This window comes from Podarcis muralis, chromosome 9 (assembly GCF_964188315.1).
Source record: "Podarcis muralis chromosome 9, rPodMur119.hap1.1, whole genome shotgun sequence".
NCBI lineage: Eukaryota > Metazoa > Chordata > Lepidosauria > Squamata > Lacertidae > Podarcis > Podarcis muralis.
The window spans coordinates 60,732,690-60,755,264 of NC_135663.1; the positions used below are offsets into that span (position 1 = coordinate 60,732,690).

The following is a 22,575-nucleotide window of genomic DNA, read 5'->3' on the forward strand; positions in this document are numbered from 1 at the left end:
AATGATGTTTTTGCTACTGAATGCCACAGATTCCCATCCTTGTCCCACGCTATTCCCCATTTACATGAAATTGCTGTGTCTGGGGATGTGGTATAGAACCATCAATATAAAAACAATGACAACTAGCTGTTTCTCTCTTTCATCGAACTTTGTACCAAAGAATTAGATATTTATTATCTAGACAAAATAAAAAGGGCTTGTTAATAGATGGTAAAGCTGATCAGGGAGTTCGGTATTCAGCCAGTTTTGGATATGAGTATTTCCTCTCACCTCCCCCATGAAATTCACTTGGGTCACTATTAGGTCTGGCCTTGCAGTAAAATTGGTGGTCAGAAGCAGCTTTCACTGCTGGTTGTGCAACAGCTGCAATCAGTCCTTTAAAAATGCAAATCTTGTCAGTTATCCATGCTTTAGCAATGGCCAGTTTAGACTACTGGAGGGAATTTTACATGGGGCTGATTATGATGAGCATTCAGAAGTTTCAACTAGTTCAGAAATGTAGTCACCGTTATTAACTAGAATCTACAGGATGCTTAAATATCCATACTGACAGTTTGTTTCCAGTTACAATTCAAACTTCTTCTTTCGACCTTCAAACCCCAACCACCCTGATCCCAAACCATTTCCAGCAGTGCCAGATGGAAGCTTTGATCAGGAGTCCAAGGATGCTCTCTTCTGCAAACTCTCTTCTGCAAGAAACTCTGTATCTGCTCTGAAACTCAAGGCTATGCTCCCAACAGGGAAACAGAACAAAATAATATGGTCCGTTTACCAAGTGTCACTTGACAGAGAAGAGGGGCAGGATCCCCTTCTGTTCTGCTGAGTCACACTTTTTCCTCCTGTCACCTGGCAGCAACTATTACATCAGACTATAGCAAAAGAGGGAAGATGGGGTTGGGGAACACTTCCATCAGGGCAGCTGGGAGAGCAACATTTGGCTCAGGGATGAACTTTTCCCATCCCAGCTGGACATTACAAGAACCTGTAACTAAGAACGGGTAACTGAGTTTGCTTATTTCCTCCTCCCTCCCAATTCATTTTCATTTTGCTTCATGTCTTTTGGACTTTTAAGCATGAAGAGAGGTAATGCCTTGTCTTTATTCATCTTTAAAAGTCAGTATGGCAGCCTTTTTCTTTTTTTGCTGAACAGCAGGATAACAATTCTTCAAATAAATACCTGCTCCCATATGAACTCCTTTTGTGTTAAAATCTTCATTTAAGGCTCTGCTTCAGGTGTTCCTTCTGCCAGAGAGAAGCTGGATAGCTATGGAACCCAATTATGGGACACCCTACTTAGGTTTGTTAGGTGCCTGTTCTGCTTTCTTTTGGGTGAAAATTACAAATGTTTTATTTGCACCAAGTTTTCAGATTTGGTTTTTTTTTTTAATCTATAAATAAGTTTCTATTATACTGGCTGTTTTGTCTTTTTGTTTTTAATTGCAATATATTATGTTTTTAAGCATAAATTTAAGCCATCATGGAGGGGGCCCCAGTATTAGTGGAAAGATGTGATAGGTTTTACATTTAAAAAAAAATACCTTAAGCTTTTTTAAAACAAAAAACCAGCTAACCAAACTCATCATAAAAATTGAGTTTTTCATTCTCTATAATATAAAACAAGGACAGATATTACACATTCTTGCCAAAATCAGTATGAATTATATTACATTTAGTAAACCAGTCAGTCCATTTACCAGCACTCCTGATTTTCCAGCTACTTTGGATACCCACCAAACCATTTATATAATTTAAATGTTACAGTTCATGTATGCCCTGTGCAAGTGGAAACTTACTGTGGAAAGGAGCTAAAATGTTCTTAAGGGGTTGTATACAAATGGTGGTCCTATGCTGACAGAAGATTCTTTCATTCAGAACAACAGGGATTGAGGCAATCTTCAGTAATTCCTTTCCTTGCTTTATTTCTGCTTCCAGAGGGTTGTGAGACCCTTTAGAACAGCATGGAGGGAGAAAAATGCTGAAGATCACTTTGATCTGTTCCTGGACACCAACTGGATACAATTCTAGATATGAAGACATGCTGTTGCATATGCATGCATTTTGCAATTGCCTCACAGGTAAGCTTACAATAAAATTAATTGGAGTTCCATGTGCAAAACAGCTGCAAAAGCGGTCCTTCAGATTTTCTAGGCTAGTTTTAGGCATTAGTGTCTTCCCTTTGTTTTAACAGTTTATTTGAAAGATCCAACACCAAGACCTACAAGAGATAATTTCTTATATATCCTCAAAGTTGCCATCATCTTGGTTTTCTTGGTGTGAAATATTAGACCATTTTTCAGAATAACTATGGATTACTAATTTTTAGGAATACAATATCTAATCACCACAAATAAAAGAATAGGGACAGTATGGTAGTCTGAACCCATTTTGGTAACATTTACACAATACTGGGTGTTGAGGAAGGGCAGAATTAGTTATGATAACAATTATAAATTTAGCACATGGTCTGGACTGAAGTGTGGGGTAATGAATAAAGAACTGAAGTTGGACAAGGAAAAAAATCTAGGTGATATCCAACTACATCTTATTTGGAGCAGACACACTGAAATCAATGGACTTAAGTTACCCAAATCTATTTGCTTCAATGGGTCTAACTCCCAATATGACTAATGTCAGATATTCCCATTCACTCATAAAGCAAATGAGACAGCCTCAGGTTAGCGCTTATTGTTCTGCTTAACCTACTACACAGGGCTGTTGTGAAGATATTGCAATACACCCATGTACATCACCCTGAGCTCCTTGAAGGACAAGACACAGATTTAAACCAAAACCCTCGTTTTCTTCAAATATTATCAATCATACCAACACTGAAAGATTTCAGTTCATTATTATTTGTAGTACTGTACAGCATAAGAGAGCTTTTGGATACAACTCACTGACAGGCAATATACTTATAGCACTGCTTATTATATAACATCAACAGATCACTAATATCAAACTTGCTCCTCAATGCACAACTGCTTGGAAATGAGGACAAGGTTCCTATCTAGAGATGTCAATCTGAAGGGAAAATACATGAATCTGAACTGTTGTGTGAGCATTTATTTTGTTAGCATAGGAAGCATGCAGGGAAGGCTGTGGACATGATCCAGCCAGAATTAGGAACATGTGTGTCCACAACTTTTGGCATTAGAGTGAAGTATAGGTAAAGGTACCCCTGCCCGTACGGGCCAGTCTTGACAGACACTAGGGTTGTGCGCCCATCTCACTCTAGAGGCCGGGGGCCAGCGCTGTCCGGAGACACTTCTGGGTCACGTGGCCAGCGTGACAAAGCTGCATCTGGCGAGCCAGCACAGCACACGGAAACGCCGTTTACCTTCCCGCTAGTAAGCGGTCCCTATTTATCTACTTGCACCCGGGGGTGCTTTCGAACTGCTAGGTTGGCAGGCGCTGGGACTGAGCAACGGGAGCGCACCCCACCGCGGGGATTCAAACCGCCGACCTTTCGATCGGCAAGCCCTAGGCGCTGAGGCTTTTACCCACAGCGCCACCCGCGTCCCTAGAGTGAAGTATATATCTACTTAAAACAGTCTACTAAAATAGACTGAGATTTTTGTTTCTGTATGCTGTCACTGCTATCGTCACACATGAAAACAATTACTGTATATATCTATAGATATATAATGATATGTAGATAGATACCTAAAAAGGTTTACAACTAAAATATTTTAAGTGTAAACATAATAAATGTGCAAACATGTATATATAAGTACACTGATTTATGATGCTGGGATTAATTTTGCATCTTTTTAAAAAATATATGGCAAGTCTAGGTTTGCCTCTCATAATGTGTGAAATGGTCCTCAATCATACCGAAAATCAGTTGGAGTTGCTCTTAACTAACATTTTCAAGATGGCAACAGTGGAGTAGTACAAGACAGTATGTCAAACCTATCTTAACCAGGAAGTTATGTCAGCATATCTCCTGTGTTAAGTTCAGCTTCATCTTGTTTCTAGGCAGGGTATGTGTGGCCAGGTTTGGGCAGGTAGTGTAAACTTGGATTTTCTGCCCATGAATTCCTATGAAATGTTTAGTTACACTTGGTTTTTTGTTGGTGCAAGTTACATGGAGCTCTGTGGACAAGACCAATAAAAGAGAGTTAGGATGCAGAGCTAACTTTGTTTGCCCCTCTTCCCAAACCCATTCTCTACCCTTAGCATGCCCTCTTTGTGTCATCTACATCAGTATGACTTCCCTTGGTTTAACTTTTGCCAGCAGGGGAGGGTTAAAAATCACTTACAACTGCTTAAGACCAGACCAGCCCATCCCAGGAGTGGAAATACACCAACTAGATGTTAGGATGTGGCCTACACTCTCTCTCTCTCTCTCTCTCTCTCTGTGTGTGTGTGTGTGTGTGTGTTATAATCACACTATAAGGATGCAGCAAAGGGTCACTACACATTTTTATGTCCTCAAAGTCTGCAACTACAGGTCACACTTTTTCTTAAGAGGTTGGTTTTCAAAAGCAAATATGTTACTATGCATCCTCCACCTTTTATCTCTGCCATATCGCTTCTCATCCCACAGGTATTTTTTATACTCAGTTATGCTAATAACAAATAACATACCAGTTCACACCACCAATAGATTCATATTCTTCCTATTAACAGTATGACACCATACAAACCAGTTAAAAGCACTTTGGATGTTCTCCTCCACTATGCATATGTGAAAGGAATAAACAAAGTATTCTATGCACTGAGGCAATCTTATGTTAGTCAACTGGTGGTCATACAGGTTACAACTGCATTTCAACCTTTCATCACCTGTGAACCGATGCAATGCGTCCACGATTTATTGCTCTTTGACCCACCCCATTCCCCCCCACAGACTTTCCAGATTTCTGAATGCCTACACACACACACAAATGGGGAAGTGCGAGGGGAAGCATTGCCAGTTTCACAGTCCCAAATTTCATTTCCCTGTCTTCCTCCTCTACTTTCCAGCCAAAAAAAAAAAAAGTGACAGCGGAAAGCTCTGATGGGTTTGACAAAATGCTGGGGGGAAATTCAACCGCCGCATCCATACCTGCGCTGGTAACCATAACAAGGCTTTTAACTTTTCTCTGGCCTAGTCAGTTTTACCAGAAAGCAGAAGACAAGGGTGGCAGGTTACCTGTGGGACTGAGCTGGAAACCAGTGGCAGGGTTGCCACTTTTAGAAGACATCTGAAGGCAGCCCTGTTTAGGGGAAGTTTTTAATGTTTGAGGTTTTATTGTGTTTTTAATATTCTGTTGGGAGCTGCCAGAGTGGCTGGGGAAACACAAGCAGATGGGCGGTGTATAAATAATAATAATAATATTACATGGGCCAGCATCTGAGCCAGGGAAGTGGTGTGTGCTACTTATTTCACCCCCAGCACAAGCTGGAGAGAGCATGTTGACATTTGAGAGCAGCAAAAGCACAGCTTGAGGAGGGCAGTGACGTGCATTCCCCACCCCCCGAAAGGGGCAGATTCACACGTATGGTGGTTAACACGCTACAAATTCAGGCGTGACTCTGGGCCTCTTGGGTGGGCCTACACGGGCACCAGAGAGGATCAGATGGAGCTGGCAGGCCTAGCTTGATCCCCTTCCCCCTTTCTCATCATTTCTTCCTTCCCCCACCCCCACCCCATTCCCCTCAGATGGGGGTCACACCCCACTGGGGGACCCCCTCCCCTCCCCCAGAAATTTCCTTTTTTTTCCCCCATGGGAAATGAACGTTGCCCGAGGAAACGAGGCAACATCGCTGCTTCCCCGAGACCCCGGAGAGAAAGAAAAACGGAGGCGAGGGAAGGAAAACCGAAAGGGATGTAGCCTCCCAAATCTCTCCCCCGCCCCCAATAAACGCCACGACCGAGGAGGGCGACAAGGGAGGGAAAGGCTGACCTCCTCGCTCTTCAGCACCTCCTTGAACTCCCGCTTGATCCTCTGCACCGCGATGTTGGCCATGTCCTCGGAGGGGTCCCACGACCCGCCCAACCCCAGGCCGCTGCCGCCGAGCCGGGCCGAGCTCCTCCACCCGCCGCCGCCACCGCTGCTCCCGCGGGTTAATCTCCCGGCCCTTCCAAAATGGCGCCGGCGCCGAGCATGCGCGTTGGCTGCCGCCGCCGCCCGGCCGCCTGCCCCTTCCTCTCCGTCAGAGAAAGGAAAATGGAGAGGGGAGGGGAATAGGAAAGGACGCGGGGAGGGGGGAGCCGCTGCTTCGGGCCCCCGCGAAAAGTGTGGAGAAGGGGGAGGCAAAATGAGAGGAGAAAAAGTGGAGGAGAGGTTCTCCTGTCAGACGGTGGTTTCGCCCCTCAGGGAGAGGGGAGGCCTTGCCCACCTCGCCTCAGGAGGGGTCGTCGGCGACCTCCGCCCTTGGCCGTCACTGACTATGAGGCAGAACCGCCTTTTCTCTCTCTCTCTGTGTGTGTGTGTGTGGTACGTAGGTCCGTACGTGTGAATGCGGAGCGGAGGCGCGGCCTTCTCGGTGGTGGCGTCTTTTCCTTGCGCGACGGCCCTCCCTTCAGAGGCTGAGACGGGAGAGCTACACAACTTCCCCGCCTTGGGAAGGCATCGATTTCTTAGGATGTTTTTAGATAATAATACACGTGCTGGGTACAAATATAATAATAATAATAATAATAATAATAATAGCAACAGGAAGGGTGAGGGAGTAGGGGAGAGCTTTTTTAATGATAATTTTAATACTTTTCAGTTACAATCCAATTAAGAGCCCCATTATAACAATACCAATTTATAATACAATTATTAATACCAATCATTCAAATGCTGAATTATATAATTTAGAAAAGGTGCTAGAATTGATGGCTGGATTATTTGCTGTATTTCTGCGTTCCAAAATCTTATTAATTTCCACAACATTCCGGTCATAATAATAATAACCCCTTATACAACAGCTGCATTATTAATAACTTCTATTCATGTTGACACCTTAAATGATTTATAAAGCTACAAGGGAGGAACTCAAACTATATCCTTGTTCTTCCTGTGTGTGGCAATTATTCTGTCCGAGGTGTTTCTTCCTGTCCTTGTAAGATGTTACGTCTTTCTTTCCCTCTTGTAAGATGTTAGGTCTTTCTTTCCATCTGTCATGCCTTGGGCAAAGCTGATACCCTATTGTTGTTTCAAGGCAGAGCTAAGGCCCTTGTGATGAAATCACACCCATCGTATGAGTATCACACCACGCCTACCTGCTCCTTCACACAAACACAACCTTCGCAGCCTGTGTGGCGGGTGGATCGTACACAACACATTGTCCACCTTCCGTTTTAATTTATAATCATCATCATCATTTCATTATTTGTACCCCGCCCATCTGACTAGGTTTCCCCAGCCGTTCTTGGCGGCTTACAGCATATCTGAAAACATAATGAAACATCAATGCCTTCCCAAGACAGGGAAGATGGCTTGTCAAAGTCGTGCAGTTCTCCTTGGGCAACTTTTCTGGCCTTCAAGTCGCCGCAGATTGATGGGAAAGGTCTCCGTTTTGGACACTCCACATGGAGAGGTCTGAGGTGTACGGGAGACGGCAGAATTGCTCAGGGGACGCTTTCCAAAATGGGGCACCAGGATGTGAGTGCGGTAGGACGCTGAGTCGAGCTGCCGCATTGTGGAGGCAGTACAGTATTTTGTAAGCATTTCCACTCCCCAGAATGTCAATAGCATTCAGCATGAAGCGTGTTCCATGTACACAGCTCTTGTAGCATGTGGGACATCAAAAATTAGAAATAAAATAATGCCTCCTTCCCCACAGACCCTCCCAGATCAGCAGAAGGGGCACTGGGGTAGTAGCAATTTCTTTCACGAGTTTGTGGTGGCAGCAGCCCAGAATATGCCTTTCTCTGCAGCAGCCCCTAAGTTGTGAAATTCCCTCCCCATAGGTGTGTCTGACTTCTTCACTATACAACTTTTGGAGAATCCTGAAGATGCCCCTCTTAACCATGCCTTTTGACACCTGAGATGTGCACTTTCAGAGTCCACCCTATTCTTGTGACTGTACAAACAGGTTTTCATCTGACTTTCAAATTGTTGTAGCCCACCCTGTGACCTGCTGTAATACACGTATTAATTACAATAATATTGGGGCCATTGGACATGGGATGCTGAAGAGAGAAATATTTTGTCCTTCAGAGCAGTGGCTACAGCTGGATGGCCTTCTGAGGAGTTCCAGTCTGTTATTATTACTTATCTATTTGATTTATTAATCACTTAATACCTAATAGTCTAAAAAAACAAAAGTACTTGGTTTTCTTACAAAAAGGATAATGCAGTCTTTGGGTTAGCAAAGATGCAGGCTTGAAAATCTCCCTTTGGAGAGATTTTGTACCATTTGCTGAGTTGGGAGTCAGGCCACATGGCTCTTTTGCTTGCACAAAAAGAAAAGACTGAGAAGAAGCAGGAGCAGGAGCTGCTGAGAGCCTGCTAATATACACCCATGCCGGCAACTTGAGCTCAGGGCTCAGGTTAACCGTTTCATGCACACAAGTGTGAGGCAGTAACTGTATATTACAACAGAAAGTAACCTGGACATGGGGACAGTAGAGAGGAGAGATGGAGCAATACAAATGCAATACTATTGCATGTTTACTGAAAAATAAATAACACTATGGTGCTTCCTCCATAGATAGGGCTTTTAGGACTGCAGCATAAGTCAGATATGAGGCCATATGGCAAAAGGCAGGCTCCAGGGAAAGTACCTGAATAAAAGCAGTAAAAGGCATTGATGCAACCTGAAAACTGTACACCATATTCAGATCCTTATTTGAATGTATGCTACCACCTCCCATGTTCCATCGTAAGACTCTTAAAAGCTACAGAATCATGGTTTTACATGTGGGAAGGAAAATAATAATAGATATAGAAGATTACCCATGTGGGGTAATTAATAAAAGAACTGGCCGGATCCCTAGATCCAAAGCATGGGGCTAATCATGGGGCTAAACTCTCCAGCAAGAGAGAGCTCCCAGCAGAATATTAAAATCACAGAATCATGCAGCACAGGGAAGTGTGAGCAATATAGACTGTTAGACCCTTTAAATATCTTGTTCAGTTCGCTCACATTGCTTCCCCTTTCTACCCTGCTTGCAACTAATACTGGAGAAGAGAGGGTTAAAGAGTTTCTGACCTATGATTAAAGGTAAAGGTACCCCTGCCCATACTGGCCAGTCTTGACAGACTCTAGGGATGTGCGCCCGTCTCACTTAAGAGGCCGGGGGCCAGCGCTGTCCGGAGACACTTCCGGGTCACGTGGCCAGTGTGACAAAGCTGCATCTGGCTAGCCAGCGCAGCACACGGAAACGCCGTTTACCTTCCCGCCAGTAAGCGGTCCCTATTTATCTACTTGCACCCGGGGGTGCTTTCGAACTGCTAGGTTGGCAGGCGCTGGGACCGAGCAACGGGAGCGCACCCCGCCGCGGGGATTCGAACCGCCGACTTTTCGATCGGCAAGCCCTAGGCGCTGAAGCTTTTACCCACAGCGCCACCCGCGTCCACCTATGATTACTCAGTTTTAAAAAGAATGATCCTGTTAAAATTGAGTTACTGATGAGAGATAAATGGAAGACATGCACATTCTTAGACTACAGTGGTACCTTGGGTTACATACGCTTCAGGTTACATATGCTTCAGGTTACAGACTCCGCTAACCCAGAAATATTACCTCGGGTTAAGAACTTTGCTTCAGGATGAGAACAGAAATCGTGCTCCGGCAGCGCGGCAGCAGCAGGAGGCCCCATTAGCTAAAGTGGTGGTTCAGGTTAAGAACAGTTTCAGGTTAAGAACGGACCTCCGGAACGAATTAAGTACTTAACCCGAGGTACCACTGTAATCACTTAGACACAATATTCAAAATATGTCGTAATTCTTATAGCATTTGTGGATCTGCTTACAATGAAACATGTTAGTATGAACTGCTTTCGCTACCTAGTTACTGAATTCTGATTAAATTGCAGAAATAAGCACATTAGTGTGATCTCACATTTCAGACAATAGCACCTCTCAATTTTCCTCCCTCCTTCCTTATCTCTTGATATGTGTAGCTTGCTTTATAAATGTTACCTGTTTCTCTGTGCACAGGTTGAAAAGTTGGTGTTACAGTGCCTTCTGCAGGATGGAATACAGTATGTCAAATTAAATCTGCCATTGACTAAGCAACTCCAGTAAGGAATATTCACAGTAAGACTTCTCACTCTTCAGATTTTTTTTCCTAGAGCAAATTGAAAGTGTTATTTAACTGTATTAAATATTAAAGCCAGGATATTAACCAGATGACAATTTCCAAGCCTCAGCAGGTTTCAGGCTTTGAATTTACAATGCCAATGATCAATCCTAGATTTGGTAATTTTCGATATTATGCATATTCTCTCTCCAGCTAAACAAATAGCAGTTGTTGTTTTTTAAGTGATTTTTTTTTTAAGCATCAGTTGCAGCAGGAATAAAAGAATGCATGGGGAAACAGGGTGACTTTGCCAGATACCTAAAAGATAATAGTAATGATGGCACCAGGTGAATTTGCATGGGGAGGGAATTTCACAACTGGGCAGCACCAGGTTTTTTAAATACAGTGGTACCTCAGTTTTCAAGCGTCTTGGAAGCTGAACATTTTGGTTTTCGAACACCAAAAACCCATGCTTCTGTTTTTGAACACGCCTCAGAAGTTGAACGACTTCTGCTGCGTTTTTTAAAATTTTCTCCACTGAAATTGCAGACCGCCTCTGTGGCCCGGTTTTCGAACGTTTTGGAAGCCGGAACGGATTACATTTGAAAACCGAGGTAACATTGTATATATATTATATTCAGCATTTCTATGCCCTCTCCCATGATGTCAGTTTTCTTAATGGCCCCCCTCTGACCGTTTGTCCATTAAACAATAATTTTAAATCGTTTTAAATTATAATGCCATGATGTAGACTTCAGGTCACATTAACTAGGCTTCCCTCCCATACTTTATTGCAGCAGGAAGGGAAGCAGGCGCCCCTTCTCTGGCCAATGGATGGGACTAGGCTGGTCTTCACCTTGCCATTGTCTTCTTTCTGGGAGGGCAGGGGATACAGCACCCTAGTGTCCTTTGGTCCCCTGGCCAATAGCAGAGGGCCTCCATGCTCTTCCCATCAGCTGTGCCAACAAACAATAATACATTTTAACTTAGCAAAATACTAAATTCAGAGAAGAGTTGGAGATGTTGCTGGATTACAACTTCCATTCTGCTGGGAATTCCATAGTTAAGGGTCGCCAGCACCCCCAAACTCCCAAGGGTGATGGAACTACCAAGAGGGCCCCTCTACTGATCTTAATGTTCAAGACAGTAGGAAAGGAGGCAGTGTTTCATATATTTGGGACTTTAGCTATTTAGGGCTATAAACACAAACAAGAGCACATTGAATTGCGCCTGGAAATGAACCGGCAACCATGCCCCTGTTTTAGACAGTGGGTTAAAAGGTAAAGGGACCCCTGACCATTAGGTCCAGTCGTGGCTGACTCTGGGGCTGCGGTGCTCATCTCGCTTTATTGGCCGAGGGAGCCGGCGTACAGCTTCTGGGTCATGTGGCCAGCATGACTAAGCTTCTGGCGAACCAGAGCAGCGCACAGAAACGCCGTTTACCTTCCCGCTGGAGCGGTACCTATTTATCTACTTGCACTTTGATGTGCTTTCGAACTGCTAGGTTGGCAGGAGCAGGGACCGAGCAACAGGAGCTCACTCCGTCGCGGGGATTTGAACCGCCAACCTTCTGATACGCAAGTCCTAGGCTCTGTGGTTCTAAAAGGAACCCCAGCGGGGAATCTGCATGCTGTGTTTTTGGACCAGTTGAGCTTCTGCGTGGTCTTCAAGAACAGACCCATGTAGACTGTGTTACCATAATCCAATCTGGAAGTTACCAGAAAATGGAGTGCTAACCTAAATCCATTTATGACCTAGCAGAAAACATTACTATCTTATCAATACCAAGTTATTGATTCAAAGTTCTTTTCTCATTTGTAAAGTCATATTCATTCTAAAGGACTTACACGCCACTTTAAAAATTGGCTATTGTGCCATTTTTGCCATTTCAGCATAATCCCATCCACTTAATCTGCCATTCTTCTCTGGTCAGGACTTTATCTTCTTTCCATCTCTAGCAAAAAAGACTGCAAGAATCAGAGGTCAGGAAGACCAAAACCTTAATAAAGAATGGGGAAATTTTATTGTTTATCTTAAAAACCACAGTAAACAGTTAAAATCGTTAGTAGGATTGGATTAACACTTGTAGTTTAATGGTGAATTTTGGATATAATGGAGATGCAAAAGATCGGATTATAAAAGTTGCAGGAGGAAATGACTGACAATAGGACCCACAAAGGGGACTAGGGAAGTCCAGGAGATTCTTTGGAATCTTGTTTTTATGTTGTATGTTGGATATATGATTGCAAAACTTTAATTTGAAAAGCCAAATATATAGAGAGAGAGCGAGAGAGAGAGCCGCTTAATCTCAGGGTTGTGGGTTCGAGCCCGTCGGGCAAAGAGTTTCCTGCATGGCGGGGGGGGTGGACTAGATTACCCCCCCGGGGGTCCCTTCGGACTCTACAAGTCAATGGAAGGTGCGCGTGCAACCGCAGCCTTAGTTTTCCGCCGCACGATTCGGCGACCAGCGCTTTCCTCTGGGGCGGCCGCCGAGGGGTGCGGCCCGTGCGCTTTTGCGCGCCGCCCACCGCGATCCCCACGGGAGACAAGGGGAGGGTGCAGAAGAAGCCCTCCCCTTCCCTGCGAGCCGGCAGATCCGGGTCTTGCAGCGCTGCCTGCTAGACTGACGTGGTCGACGGAATCAAAACACCAGGCGAAAGGGAGAGTCGCTCCGCAGCTGCGCTGGCTGGCGTCTTGGGGCTGCGCCTCTTGCTCTCCAGATCCGAGCAAACCCGGTGAGTTGTTTGTGGCTGCCTCTCGGCATTCCAGCCTCAAGCTGTTTTTTTTCTCTCCTTTCCCCTTCTTCTCCCTCCCAGGCTTGTCCTTCTTTTAATGGAGGAAGAAGGCGAAAGGAGGCAAGGAAAAGGAAAAGTTCCCCACCCCGCTTCTCTCTTCTGCTTTGGGGATGGGAGGCAAAACAAAAAAGTTTCTGGGGAAAGACTGCCCCTTGTTCCCTACTGCTGCTTTTTGCTTATTCTGGATCTTTGCAAGTATTTAAAACCCGCAAAATATGCAAGCCCTGCACTGATTTCCTGGCGGGAGGGGGGGTCATTTAAAACCGGATCTCTCCCTGTAAAAAGCCTGTTGCTGATCCTCCCTGTGCCAAAGGAGCCCCACCGACTTTGCTTTGGTGAGAGGCCAGCTGTGATAAAGGAGAGCCGTTTGCTCGCTGGGGCTGGCGAAGCTTTTGTTTTTGGTCTTGCAACCGAGCAGAACTGCACACCTGATTTATACAGATTTGGTTTTGTTCCTGAACAAACGTTTTCATATTTCTTAGGAGATGCATGATGCTGAACTCAAGGCAAGTTAAATTTCCAAGTGTGTGCAGAAGTTTAGGTTGTGAGCTGGGTACACCTACCACCCTGATGGCTTTTATGGCGTGAAGCGGTCTATAAATTTGTTTAACAAATAAAACAGTTAAAATTTAGTAAAGGCGGTGCCCTCAAACCCTTGTAAGCTAAACCATGCACATATTTACACAAGCTACGTGGAGTTAAGTGACTGACTTCCAGGTTAGCAGCATACATGGGCACTTTTGTGGGAGTAAACTTCATTAAGCTCAATAGGACTTGCTTCTGAGTAAACAAGTATAGGACTGAGAAGCACATTAACTGGATCAGTTTTATATTATTCCTCTCTTTCTCTTGTTCCTTAATAAGCCAGGTCACATTGTGTTGACTTTTGAGTTAAAACATCAGCTTCCTCAATCTTTATAAAGAAATGTTTCCTGTTCATAATGGAATAGGGATCCCTGGAACAGACAACAGATGCCCCAGAAGCTATTACATTCTCAAGAGAGAGCCTTGGGAGAAGGCTAGCAATGACACTGTAATGCCAACCAATACTGAACATGGATGCTTTTAATTCTTATTTTTTTAAAAAAGTTAGGACTTCGGTCCTAAACATATTACTTGGTATTATTTGGCTAACTGGGCTTACCTTTAATACTAAAACATGCTGGCTTCAGACTTCCTGTGCAAGGAGAAAAGATGAGGATCCAGCAATTGCAGACAATTGGCAAAAAGTAAGATAGTTGTTCTTTAACATCAACAGTGTACTTGTGTCATGTTATTAGTGTGAAGTGAGTATTCTGAAATATCCTGAAAAAGGTATGACTCTTTTCCTGAGTGTGCTTTCACGGTGTTGTAGAGTTGCATGTTTATCATCCTACTGTTGTAATTTTCCTGCTTTTCAGAATGCTCTATGCTTAACTAATGATTTTATTTTAATTACCATTATGATGTCAATTTCCTGGCTTTCACTGACCTGCACCTTACCCAGTGACTTTATTAGACGTTCAGGAGGATCAGTCTGACACTTTTTACATGTGCATTGCTTTGAAGAAATGTAGGTTACTAAATAAATGTAAATAAATAAACAGCCAGAAGGGTCTCTGTCAATTATATTAAAGGTTGCAAAAGTTCATATGGGTGGTCCTTTTAAAGAAATAAAAAAAAAAAAAAATTTAGTAAGCTTTACAGAACATACAGAAAGTGGGAAAATAAAAATTTGAAGAACCTAGGACCATGGGACATATAACAATATCCCAAGAAGGCCGTCCTTCTGCTATCCTGGTTTCAATGACTTAGGTCACAAACTAAGATTGGGAAGATCTGGGTTCAGATTCTTGCTTAGCCGTGAAGCTTGCTGAGTCACCTTTGGCCAGTCCCTATTTTCAAGGCTAATCTAAGGGTGGTTCTGAGGATAAAATGGTTGAAGTCATGTACATTACCCTGAACTGCTAGACAGGTCACCAGCCTTTTTTGGACTCATGGGCCTGTTTGTAATTTAGAGAGTCCTCCCCTGGTTGCTCCTCTCTCCTGCTCTCCTTGGATCAGTGGGTGGCCTCTGTGCTTGGAGAAATGAAAAAACAAAAAGTATCTGGGAACATCATGATTTTCTTTATTCTGCTAGGTAAGTTTGTTAGCAGACAGGCTGGACAAACTGTCTTTTTGCTAGGTTCTTGTTTATATTACAGTGGTACCTCGGGTTACATACGCTTCAGGTTACAGACTCCGCTAACCCAGAAATAGCACCTCAGGTTAAGAACTTTGCTTCAGGATGAGAACAGAAATCGTGCTACGGTGGCAGCAGGAGGCCCCATTAGCTAAAGTGGTGCTTCAGGTTAAGAACGGACCTCCGGAACGAATTAAGTACTTAACCCGAGGTACCACTGTACTGTACTGATTTGCAATAACTGGAGGTATGGAATAAGGCCAGAAGGTCCAGCAGTGGAAGAAATAGGTTTGCTCTATTACTATGCATTCTTAAATGCAAACCAGATCCACTTAAAAGGGTTTTAAAAAATCCCGTTGGCATTATTGACTCCCAACTGGTAATGAATTTGGGAGCAATCTTCACCCCTAAATAGCAAGACTTTGTGGAGGGGGGCAGGCACCACTGCATCCACAGAACTGCCGGTTGCGTTGGCCAGAGCAGAAGGGAGGATAGGCGGGAAGTGCCTCTTCACTACACCACCAGTGGTGGGTGGAAGCATGCAAGGGACACATGTTATCTGATGCAAGGTGATGTGTTCATGCCTATCTTTTTTAAGATTATTAAAACTGTTGTGCCTTGCACCGGCAGTTGTAATTCCGCTGCACAGTTAAGTCACCTTAATGGCTTTATTTGGTACAGGTGTTGTGAATGTAAAATCATTTTACCATTGATAACGTGCTAGTGCAATGACTATAAGATCTTGCTTCCAGTGGAAGTGGACGTTATTCCTTGTGAAATATCCATTGCATCATACTTGCAGATTTGGGCTGGGGGAGCTGTGGCCTTTCAGATGTTTCCTGATTGCAACTTGCATTGTCCCTGACTGTTGGCTATGCTGGTTGGGGCTGATGGGATTGGTACTTCATCAACATCTGGAGGACCACAAATCTCCATCTCTGTTGTAGATGAACCTGTGATCTATAACCAGCCAGGAATCCATAATCTGAGTTATGAGTGTAAGGAGTTGCCTACTTCACATTATCTTTATTTTCATTAAAAAACAGAGCCCAAAGTGTTTTGTTCTATCTGCAGTGTTTAGATTTAAAAAACCCATTAGGACTTCAGTCCTGAACTGACCCTAGTGGAGTTTTAGCAGCCTATGTTAAGATTTGCAACCATGACATAAATATATTTTGGCATACTTTTATTTTGCAAGGTATTAAAAATATAAGTGTTATGTAATACTGCTCAGTATGCACTTGTCTGCATTTGCATTTTCTTAACCACAACATACTGTTTTTAATTAAGGTTAAATGTTCTTTCTTACCGAAAATTTCTCATTTCCTACTTTCGTATATATATTTAGAGGCAAAAAGCAGCAGAGGGTGTCAGTGCTTTAGTATTTTGCATTAGTGACTTGTGGCAGCCACCAGTGATGTTCTGTGTTTGTGGCTTTCAAAGAGGTTTCATAATAAGAAGACCAGTAGTGGCAGACAAGCTGCCCAAATGAAAGTTTGCCTTCTACTTTCAAACACCCCCTGCAATGTTTTGGGTGTATTTTAGGGCAGATTCTCAGTTTATATGGGGTAAGAGTGAGATCCAAGTGGGCCTAGGCTAGCCTTCCAAAGCTGGTGCCCTCCAGTTGTTTTTGGGTTACAAATCCCATCATCTGTGACAGTTGGCTGGAGCTGATGAGAGCCAAAGGGCACCAGTTTGGGGAAGAGTGGCCTGGTACTCAAGTGATAGGACTGTGGTCCCTAGACCATGCTGCAGAATCCTCTGAAATGTCCAGGAGTTTTGTGACAGTCAGGGTATTCTCTGAAAACTAGCCCATATGAAAAGTGTTCCATGAAGGTAGGAAGTATGAAAATATTTGGAACATCTCTGAACATCTCTGCCTCCTTCATGTATAGAAAGTCTGGGGTAGGGCTGAGGAGCCTCATGACCTCGAGGGTAGGACCACTGGAAGGATCTCACAGCCCCTTTCTGTGCACGATGCCTCTTTGTGTGATTCACATAGCCACTGAGTTAAAAGTGGTAAAGTAAAAGTAAACTTGATCAGATGGTGTGTCTTAGATTTAGCCTGCAATCCCATACACACTTGTTTGAGAATTAAGTCCCACTGACCTAAATAAAACTTACTTCTGAGTGCAATATGTATAGGATTGACACAGTCTGTCATTTTAAGAACACTAAAATATTTTGACATGTAAGAGATTACACATTAGATCAAAACACATACACACACACACACACACTTGCAAGCTGAACTTCTCAGAATTCAGAGAACATCCTTGGTCTCCTTGATAAATGATTGTTGTCTGGGGGTGCTTCTTATTTACCCGGACAGCACCCATCAAATCTGCCTTTTTGCCGGCACTAGTGTAATTATGTTTTCAGTCCTGGCAGAACATTGTGTTTTGGTACATTGCGTTGCTGATACGTCCCATCCTAAGCACTTCCATGATAACCCCGCACATATTTAGAACTGGCCTGTTAATTCTGTACATTGCAGCCTACCAGGGAAGATGATTGTATCGCTACACTTTGAAAAATGATTTGATGTTAAAATATTTTCTGAAGATTGGGCTGAATGTAATACAGCCAGTGTGGTGTAGTGGTTAAGAGCGGTAGACCCATAATCTGTGGAACTGGGTTTGCGTCTCGGCTCCTCCACATGCAGCTGCTGGGTGACCTTGGGCCAGTCACAATTCTCTGAAGTCTCTCAGCCCCACTCACTCACAGAGTGTTTGTTGTGGGGGAGGAAGGGAAAGGAGAACGTTAGCCGCTGTGAGACTCCTTCGGGTAGTGATAAGCGGGATATCAAAGCCAAACTCTTCTTCTGACTAACATAAGGAGTTGAGACGTGGGCTACGCACTTCAAATCAGTTCTACCGATGGCACTCTGAAGCAAAGTCCCAAAGTAGGGTTTGCAGTAGCAGGGCTCGCCCTACCATTGGAAAGATTAAGATGTTTTGACCTTTAAAGCTCTATGTGGCCTAGGACCTACATACCTACGGGACCGCCTCTCCTGGTATGCCCCACAAAGGACCTTAAGGTCCACAAATGACAACGTTTTGGAGGTCCCAAGTCACAAGGTGGTTAGGTTGGTCTCAACTAGGGCCAGGTCCTTTTCAGTACTGATCCCGACTTGGTGGAACGCTCTGTCACAAGAGACTAGGGCCCTGTGGGACTTGACATCTTTCCGCAGGGCCTGCAAGACAGAGCTGTTCCGCCTGGCCTTTGGTTTGGACTCAGACTGACCCTTATGTTTCCCTCTCCTTACAGTTTTGACTTTTAAAATGAGGCTGCCTTTTAAATTGCATTTTAACCTGTATTTTAAATTGTGTTTTTTTTCTTTTTCTTTTTTTCTTACTATGTTTTTACTGAAATTTTATTGGTGTTAGCCGCCCTGAGCCAGGCTCTGGCCAGGGAGGGCAGGGTAAAAATAAAATTTATTATTATTAGTCAACCAATTTTGTGCATCATTAAATTGTGTTTTTACTGTCATGAAAGTGGGGAGCCATTTTCTGCCTCATTGTGTGAAGACCAGCCTTGGGTACTGTTGTGGTGAGGGGAGGCGTTTGTTTCTCTGTTCTTGGAGCAAAATGTTTTGTGCTGGGCCTGGGAAATCCATGTTTATGGATAGTTGCACTGGGCTGTAATCAAATGTGCCCCTGAAAGGTTGGTTCTCACTTGGTCCCTCCCATATTACATCACTTGTTAATGCAGGGGTGAGGAACCTCTTGTAGCTGGTGGGCCAGATCCTTATCTCCCCCCCCCCTCCGAGTTCTGGCAGGTCATTTTGATAGGTAGGTGAGGTCAGAGGTCCCCCACCACTGTATTAGGGTCTCATAATTCTTATAGTACAGTGGTACCTCTGGTTACGTACTTAATTCATTCCGGAGGTCCGTTCTTAACCTGAAACTGTTCTTAACCTGAAGCACCACTTTAGCTAATGGGGCCTCCCGCTGCTGCTGCGCCGCTGCCACCGCGCGATTTCTGTTCTCATCCTGAAGCAAAGTTCTTAACCTGAGGTACTAATTCTGGGTTAGCGGAGTCTGTAACCTGAAGCGCATGTAACCCAAGGTACCACTGTACTCCCACAAGACATGGAAGAATAGTTGATGCAAGTCCTAGAAAGTTCTTAATCTGGATCCAACCCATCAGTGCTCTAATTTAGTTTTACTTGGTCATGAATAATTTTTCCAGTTGATTTCAGTGGAACCCAAATTCAACTGACTTAATCTGGAGCCAACCTTTCACTTTTCCCTGTGAAACATGGAACACCAAGATGGACTTTTGGGCTATGGGTATTCAAACTTGCCTCATAAAGGTAGAAGAGGCAGCTTGGTAGAAGCAGCTAAAACGTAGTCTGAAAATGTATCAAAGGGTGTGGGTCTTTCCCGCTGCATACACAGTTTTACATGGCATTTAGGAACCTATTTATTGCACTGTGCAAGCTAGTAAATATATAGGATACCGGGCTTGCCTTGGTTATTGGCCATTTGCATTTGAAACGTCAGTGATTTACTGGTAATGTGGTAGGAGCTTTAGATTTGTGCACGCTTCAGCAGCCACTCAAAATGAGCAAATTGTCATAGTGAGACGTGGAACTGGGCATTTCTCAAAATGCCACTAACTTGTCTGACAGGTTTTTGTGAATTGGCTTATAAAAATGACAAACTTCACTGTGCAAAGAAGTATTCACTTACGGAATATTTTTTAAAGAACCCCATAGCTTAACAATTGCTGGACTAGTATTTTTAGTCAATTATACTGTATTTAAAGGTAAATGGACCCCTGACCATTAGGTCCAGTCGTGGCCGACTGGGGTTGCGGCGCTCATCTCGCTTTACTGGCAGAGGGAGCCAGCGTACAGCTTCCGGGTCATGTGGCCAGCATGACTAAGCCGCTTCTGGCGAACCAGAGCAGCGCACGGAAACACCGTTTGTCTTCCCGCCGGAGCGGTACCTATTTATCTACTTGCACTTTGATGTGCTTTCAAACTGCTAGGTTGGCAGGAGCAAGGACCGAACAATGGGAGCTCACCCCGTCGCAGGGATTCGAACCGCCGACCTCCTGATCAGCAAGTCCTAGGCTCTGTGGTTTAACCCGCATCCCTTAATACTGTATTTACAAATTAGTAAATAAAACAGATATAGGGTTGTATCCAATGCAGACTCGGTGGAAATAGAACAGACTTCTGCAGTGGGACTTCACCTTCTTTTTCCTTTCAGCTCAAAACCTGCGCCTGAGGATTGGCGGCTATAGCAGATTTTGGAGGGGTGCAGAGGTCGGCAGTGTAGAGAAAAGGAAGGTAAAGTTCCATTGCACAAATTGAAATCCATTTTACTTATTAATACTTGTACTGATGACGTTGGATTGCTTCTAACTATTTTTACCATATGTCACCTGGGCATTAACATATGGCAGCTAAAAATATAATAAAGATTAAGTAAACAATTTTTCTGTAAGTAAACTCAATGCAAGAGTACAGTAGTGAGCCAGTGACATGCATTGAATCACACCCATTGCTAATATTGGTACTTATCAAACAATTAACCTTTGAACTGTGTGATGTTACAAAAGGCTCTTTTAAATTTGTACATTTTCGTGCAACCCAGAAAACACAATTTTGACATTTTGGTTTTGTAAACCTGTGCATTTTAATTGCTGCATCATAAAAATGGTGCCACGTTGCGTTACATCTCCTGCCCCCCCCTCGTCCCAATTTGAACTTTGCTGTAGTTCCTGTATAGTGTTACACCAGTCAAACAGGTGTAACTAGCAGGTAGGTTCCAGTAAATGATTTGAGTTGCAATACTAGAAACCAATTAATACAGGAACTGTACCCATTAAATAGGTACAACCAGAAAGAAGTGTTCTTGTCCTTTTATAATGTTTCTGAGGGTTGTGAAGGTCATATGATTTACTCGTGCTTTTTGCAACACATTTACTCGTGCTTTTTGCCCCATCATATGGGGTAATATATGGCATCATTATGCTTCCAGATGAACTCCCACGTGAAATCTTGAAAACGCAATAGCAACTTGTGCTCCTTCTGCATGAATGCTTGTCACTAAGATATTATATCATCAAAAAACTCATCCAATTTGACTTACATAAACTTGCCAGTAAACTGGATTGTACCTGTCTCCAATAAATTAAGTAGAGGTGCATTAGAGAACTGGTAGGTCTTGGGCCAGGGCACATCATTATCATATCTAAAAATCTGTATTGTACAATTTTTGAAAGCAGGATTTAATGTTCCACCAATTTAGTGGTGATGGGGGAATTTCACTGCCTTTCAAAACCCTTCCGTTGACATCTACTTTTCTAAATCTGTTTTTTTTAAAAAATAAAAAATAAAGGACCGTTCAGTGATTCCCCTACCTGAGTGATAAAGGTCTAGGAATGGTTTTATCATGTGATCTGCTTGGTGAGGCTTAGGAAACAATGCCAAGTGTGGACTATATGAAGAAGCTATAAAGATAGGACTCATAGACTCCGTTGCCAGCAGGCCACTCCTACTGAGCTGAATTGAACAAGTGTAAATGTGCTCCAGAAACCATGCATTGTTGTCCGCTATGTATCTCTCCCCACCCACCTTGGGTATCAAGCAAAGGTTTATCAAGCCTCTGGTGGGTTTCCATTCGTAGCTGTAGGTTGTATTCCAATTAGTGTTTCACATTGTGTGTGCGCTTGTGCCAGAATGCCAATTCATCTAGTCCAGTACTGCAGATTTAAAGAGGTTTAAAGACTGTCTCAAGCCAAATCTAAAAAAATGTAGTATAAACACGGGCAACTGGGAAGCACTGGCCTGCGAGCACTCCAATTAGAGAACAGCCTTTACCAAAGGTGTCATGGGCTTTGAAGATGCTCAAACTCAGGATGAAAGGGAGAAACTAGCTAAGAGGAAGGCACCTTTGGCAAACCCTTACCATGATCAACTCCCTATGTTCCCACTGTGGAAGGATGTGTGGATCCAGAATTGGCCTCCACAGTCACTTACAGACTCACTGTTAAGACCGTGTTCATGGAAGACAATCTTACTTGGCTACAAGTGATCACCAAACAAGAAGACTGCAGATATGAAGTTTGCCGTGGATCCTGGGCTCAACTTTGTAGAGTCAGAGAGGGATGGGGAAAACTGTGGTCCCCCAGATGCTGTGGAGCTTGACTTCTGTGAGTCTGAGCCAGCACGGACAATGCTCAGGGAGATGGAAGTTGTAATGTAGCAACAGCTGGCAGGTGACAGGTTCTCCATGCCAGGTCTAAGCAAATCTTCCCAGATTTGGTCTCGGAAAATCTCAATAGGAAAAGTTTGTTATAGAAAGCGTGTGCTCTCTGACACATCGATTGTAACACATCATACAGCTATTAAATTGAGAAGGTGCAAAATGCCACTTTATTTGAAACACGGAATTAAAAATGCATTAAAACCCACCCGCTTTCCTCTTACTGAGCGTT

At 43.7% G+C, this 22,575-nt stretch overlaps 2 protein-coding genes across 4 annotated transcripts in view; one reads left to right on the forward strand and one right to left on the reverse strand.

Annotated features, from left to right (window-relative positions):
• Positions 1 to 6,351, reverse strand: part of UBE2K (ubiquitin conjugating enzyme E2 K) — a 32,357-nt gene extending 26,006 nt beyond the window's left edge. The window contains exon 1 of one of the 2 annotated variants that reach the window (XM_028743012.2): positions 5,892 to 6,351. In XM_028743012.2, the coding sequence (XP_028598845.1) occupies positions 5,892 to 5,954 (63 nt within the window). In that variant the 5' untranslated portion in view covers positions 5,955 to 6,351. The remainder of the gene's footprint in view (positions 1 to 5,891) is intronic. The other variant, XM_028743013.2, reaches the window with a different exon arrangement.
• A 6,381-nt stretch (positions 6,352 to 12,732) lies between these two features.
• The window catches only part of SMIM14 (small integral membrane protein 14), a 28,504-nt gene continuing 18,661 nt past the window's right edge, over positions 12,733 to 22,575 (forward strand). Inside the window, exons 1-2 of one of the 2 annotated variants that reach the window (XM_028743527.2) lie at positions 12,733 to 12,899; positions 20,343 to 20,422. The gene's annotated coding sequence lies outside the window, so the exon portion shown is untranslated. The remainder of the gene's footprint in view (positions 12,900 to 20,342; positions 20,423 to 22,575) is intronic. The other variant, XM_028743529.2, reaches the window with a different exon arrangement.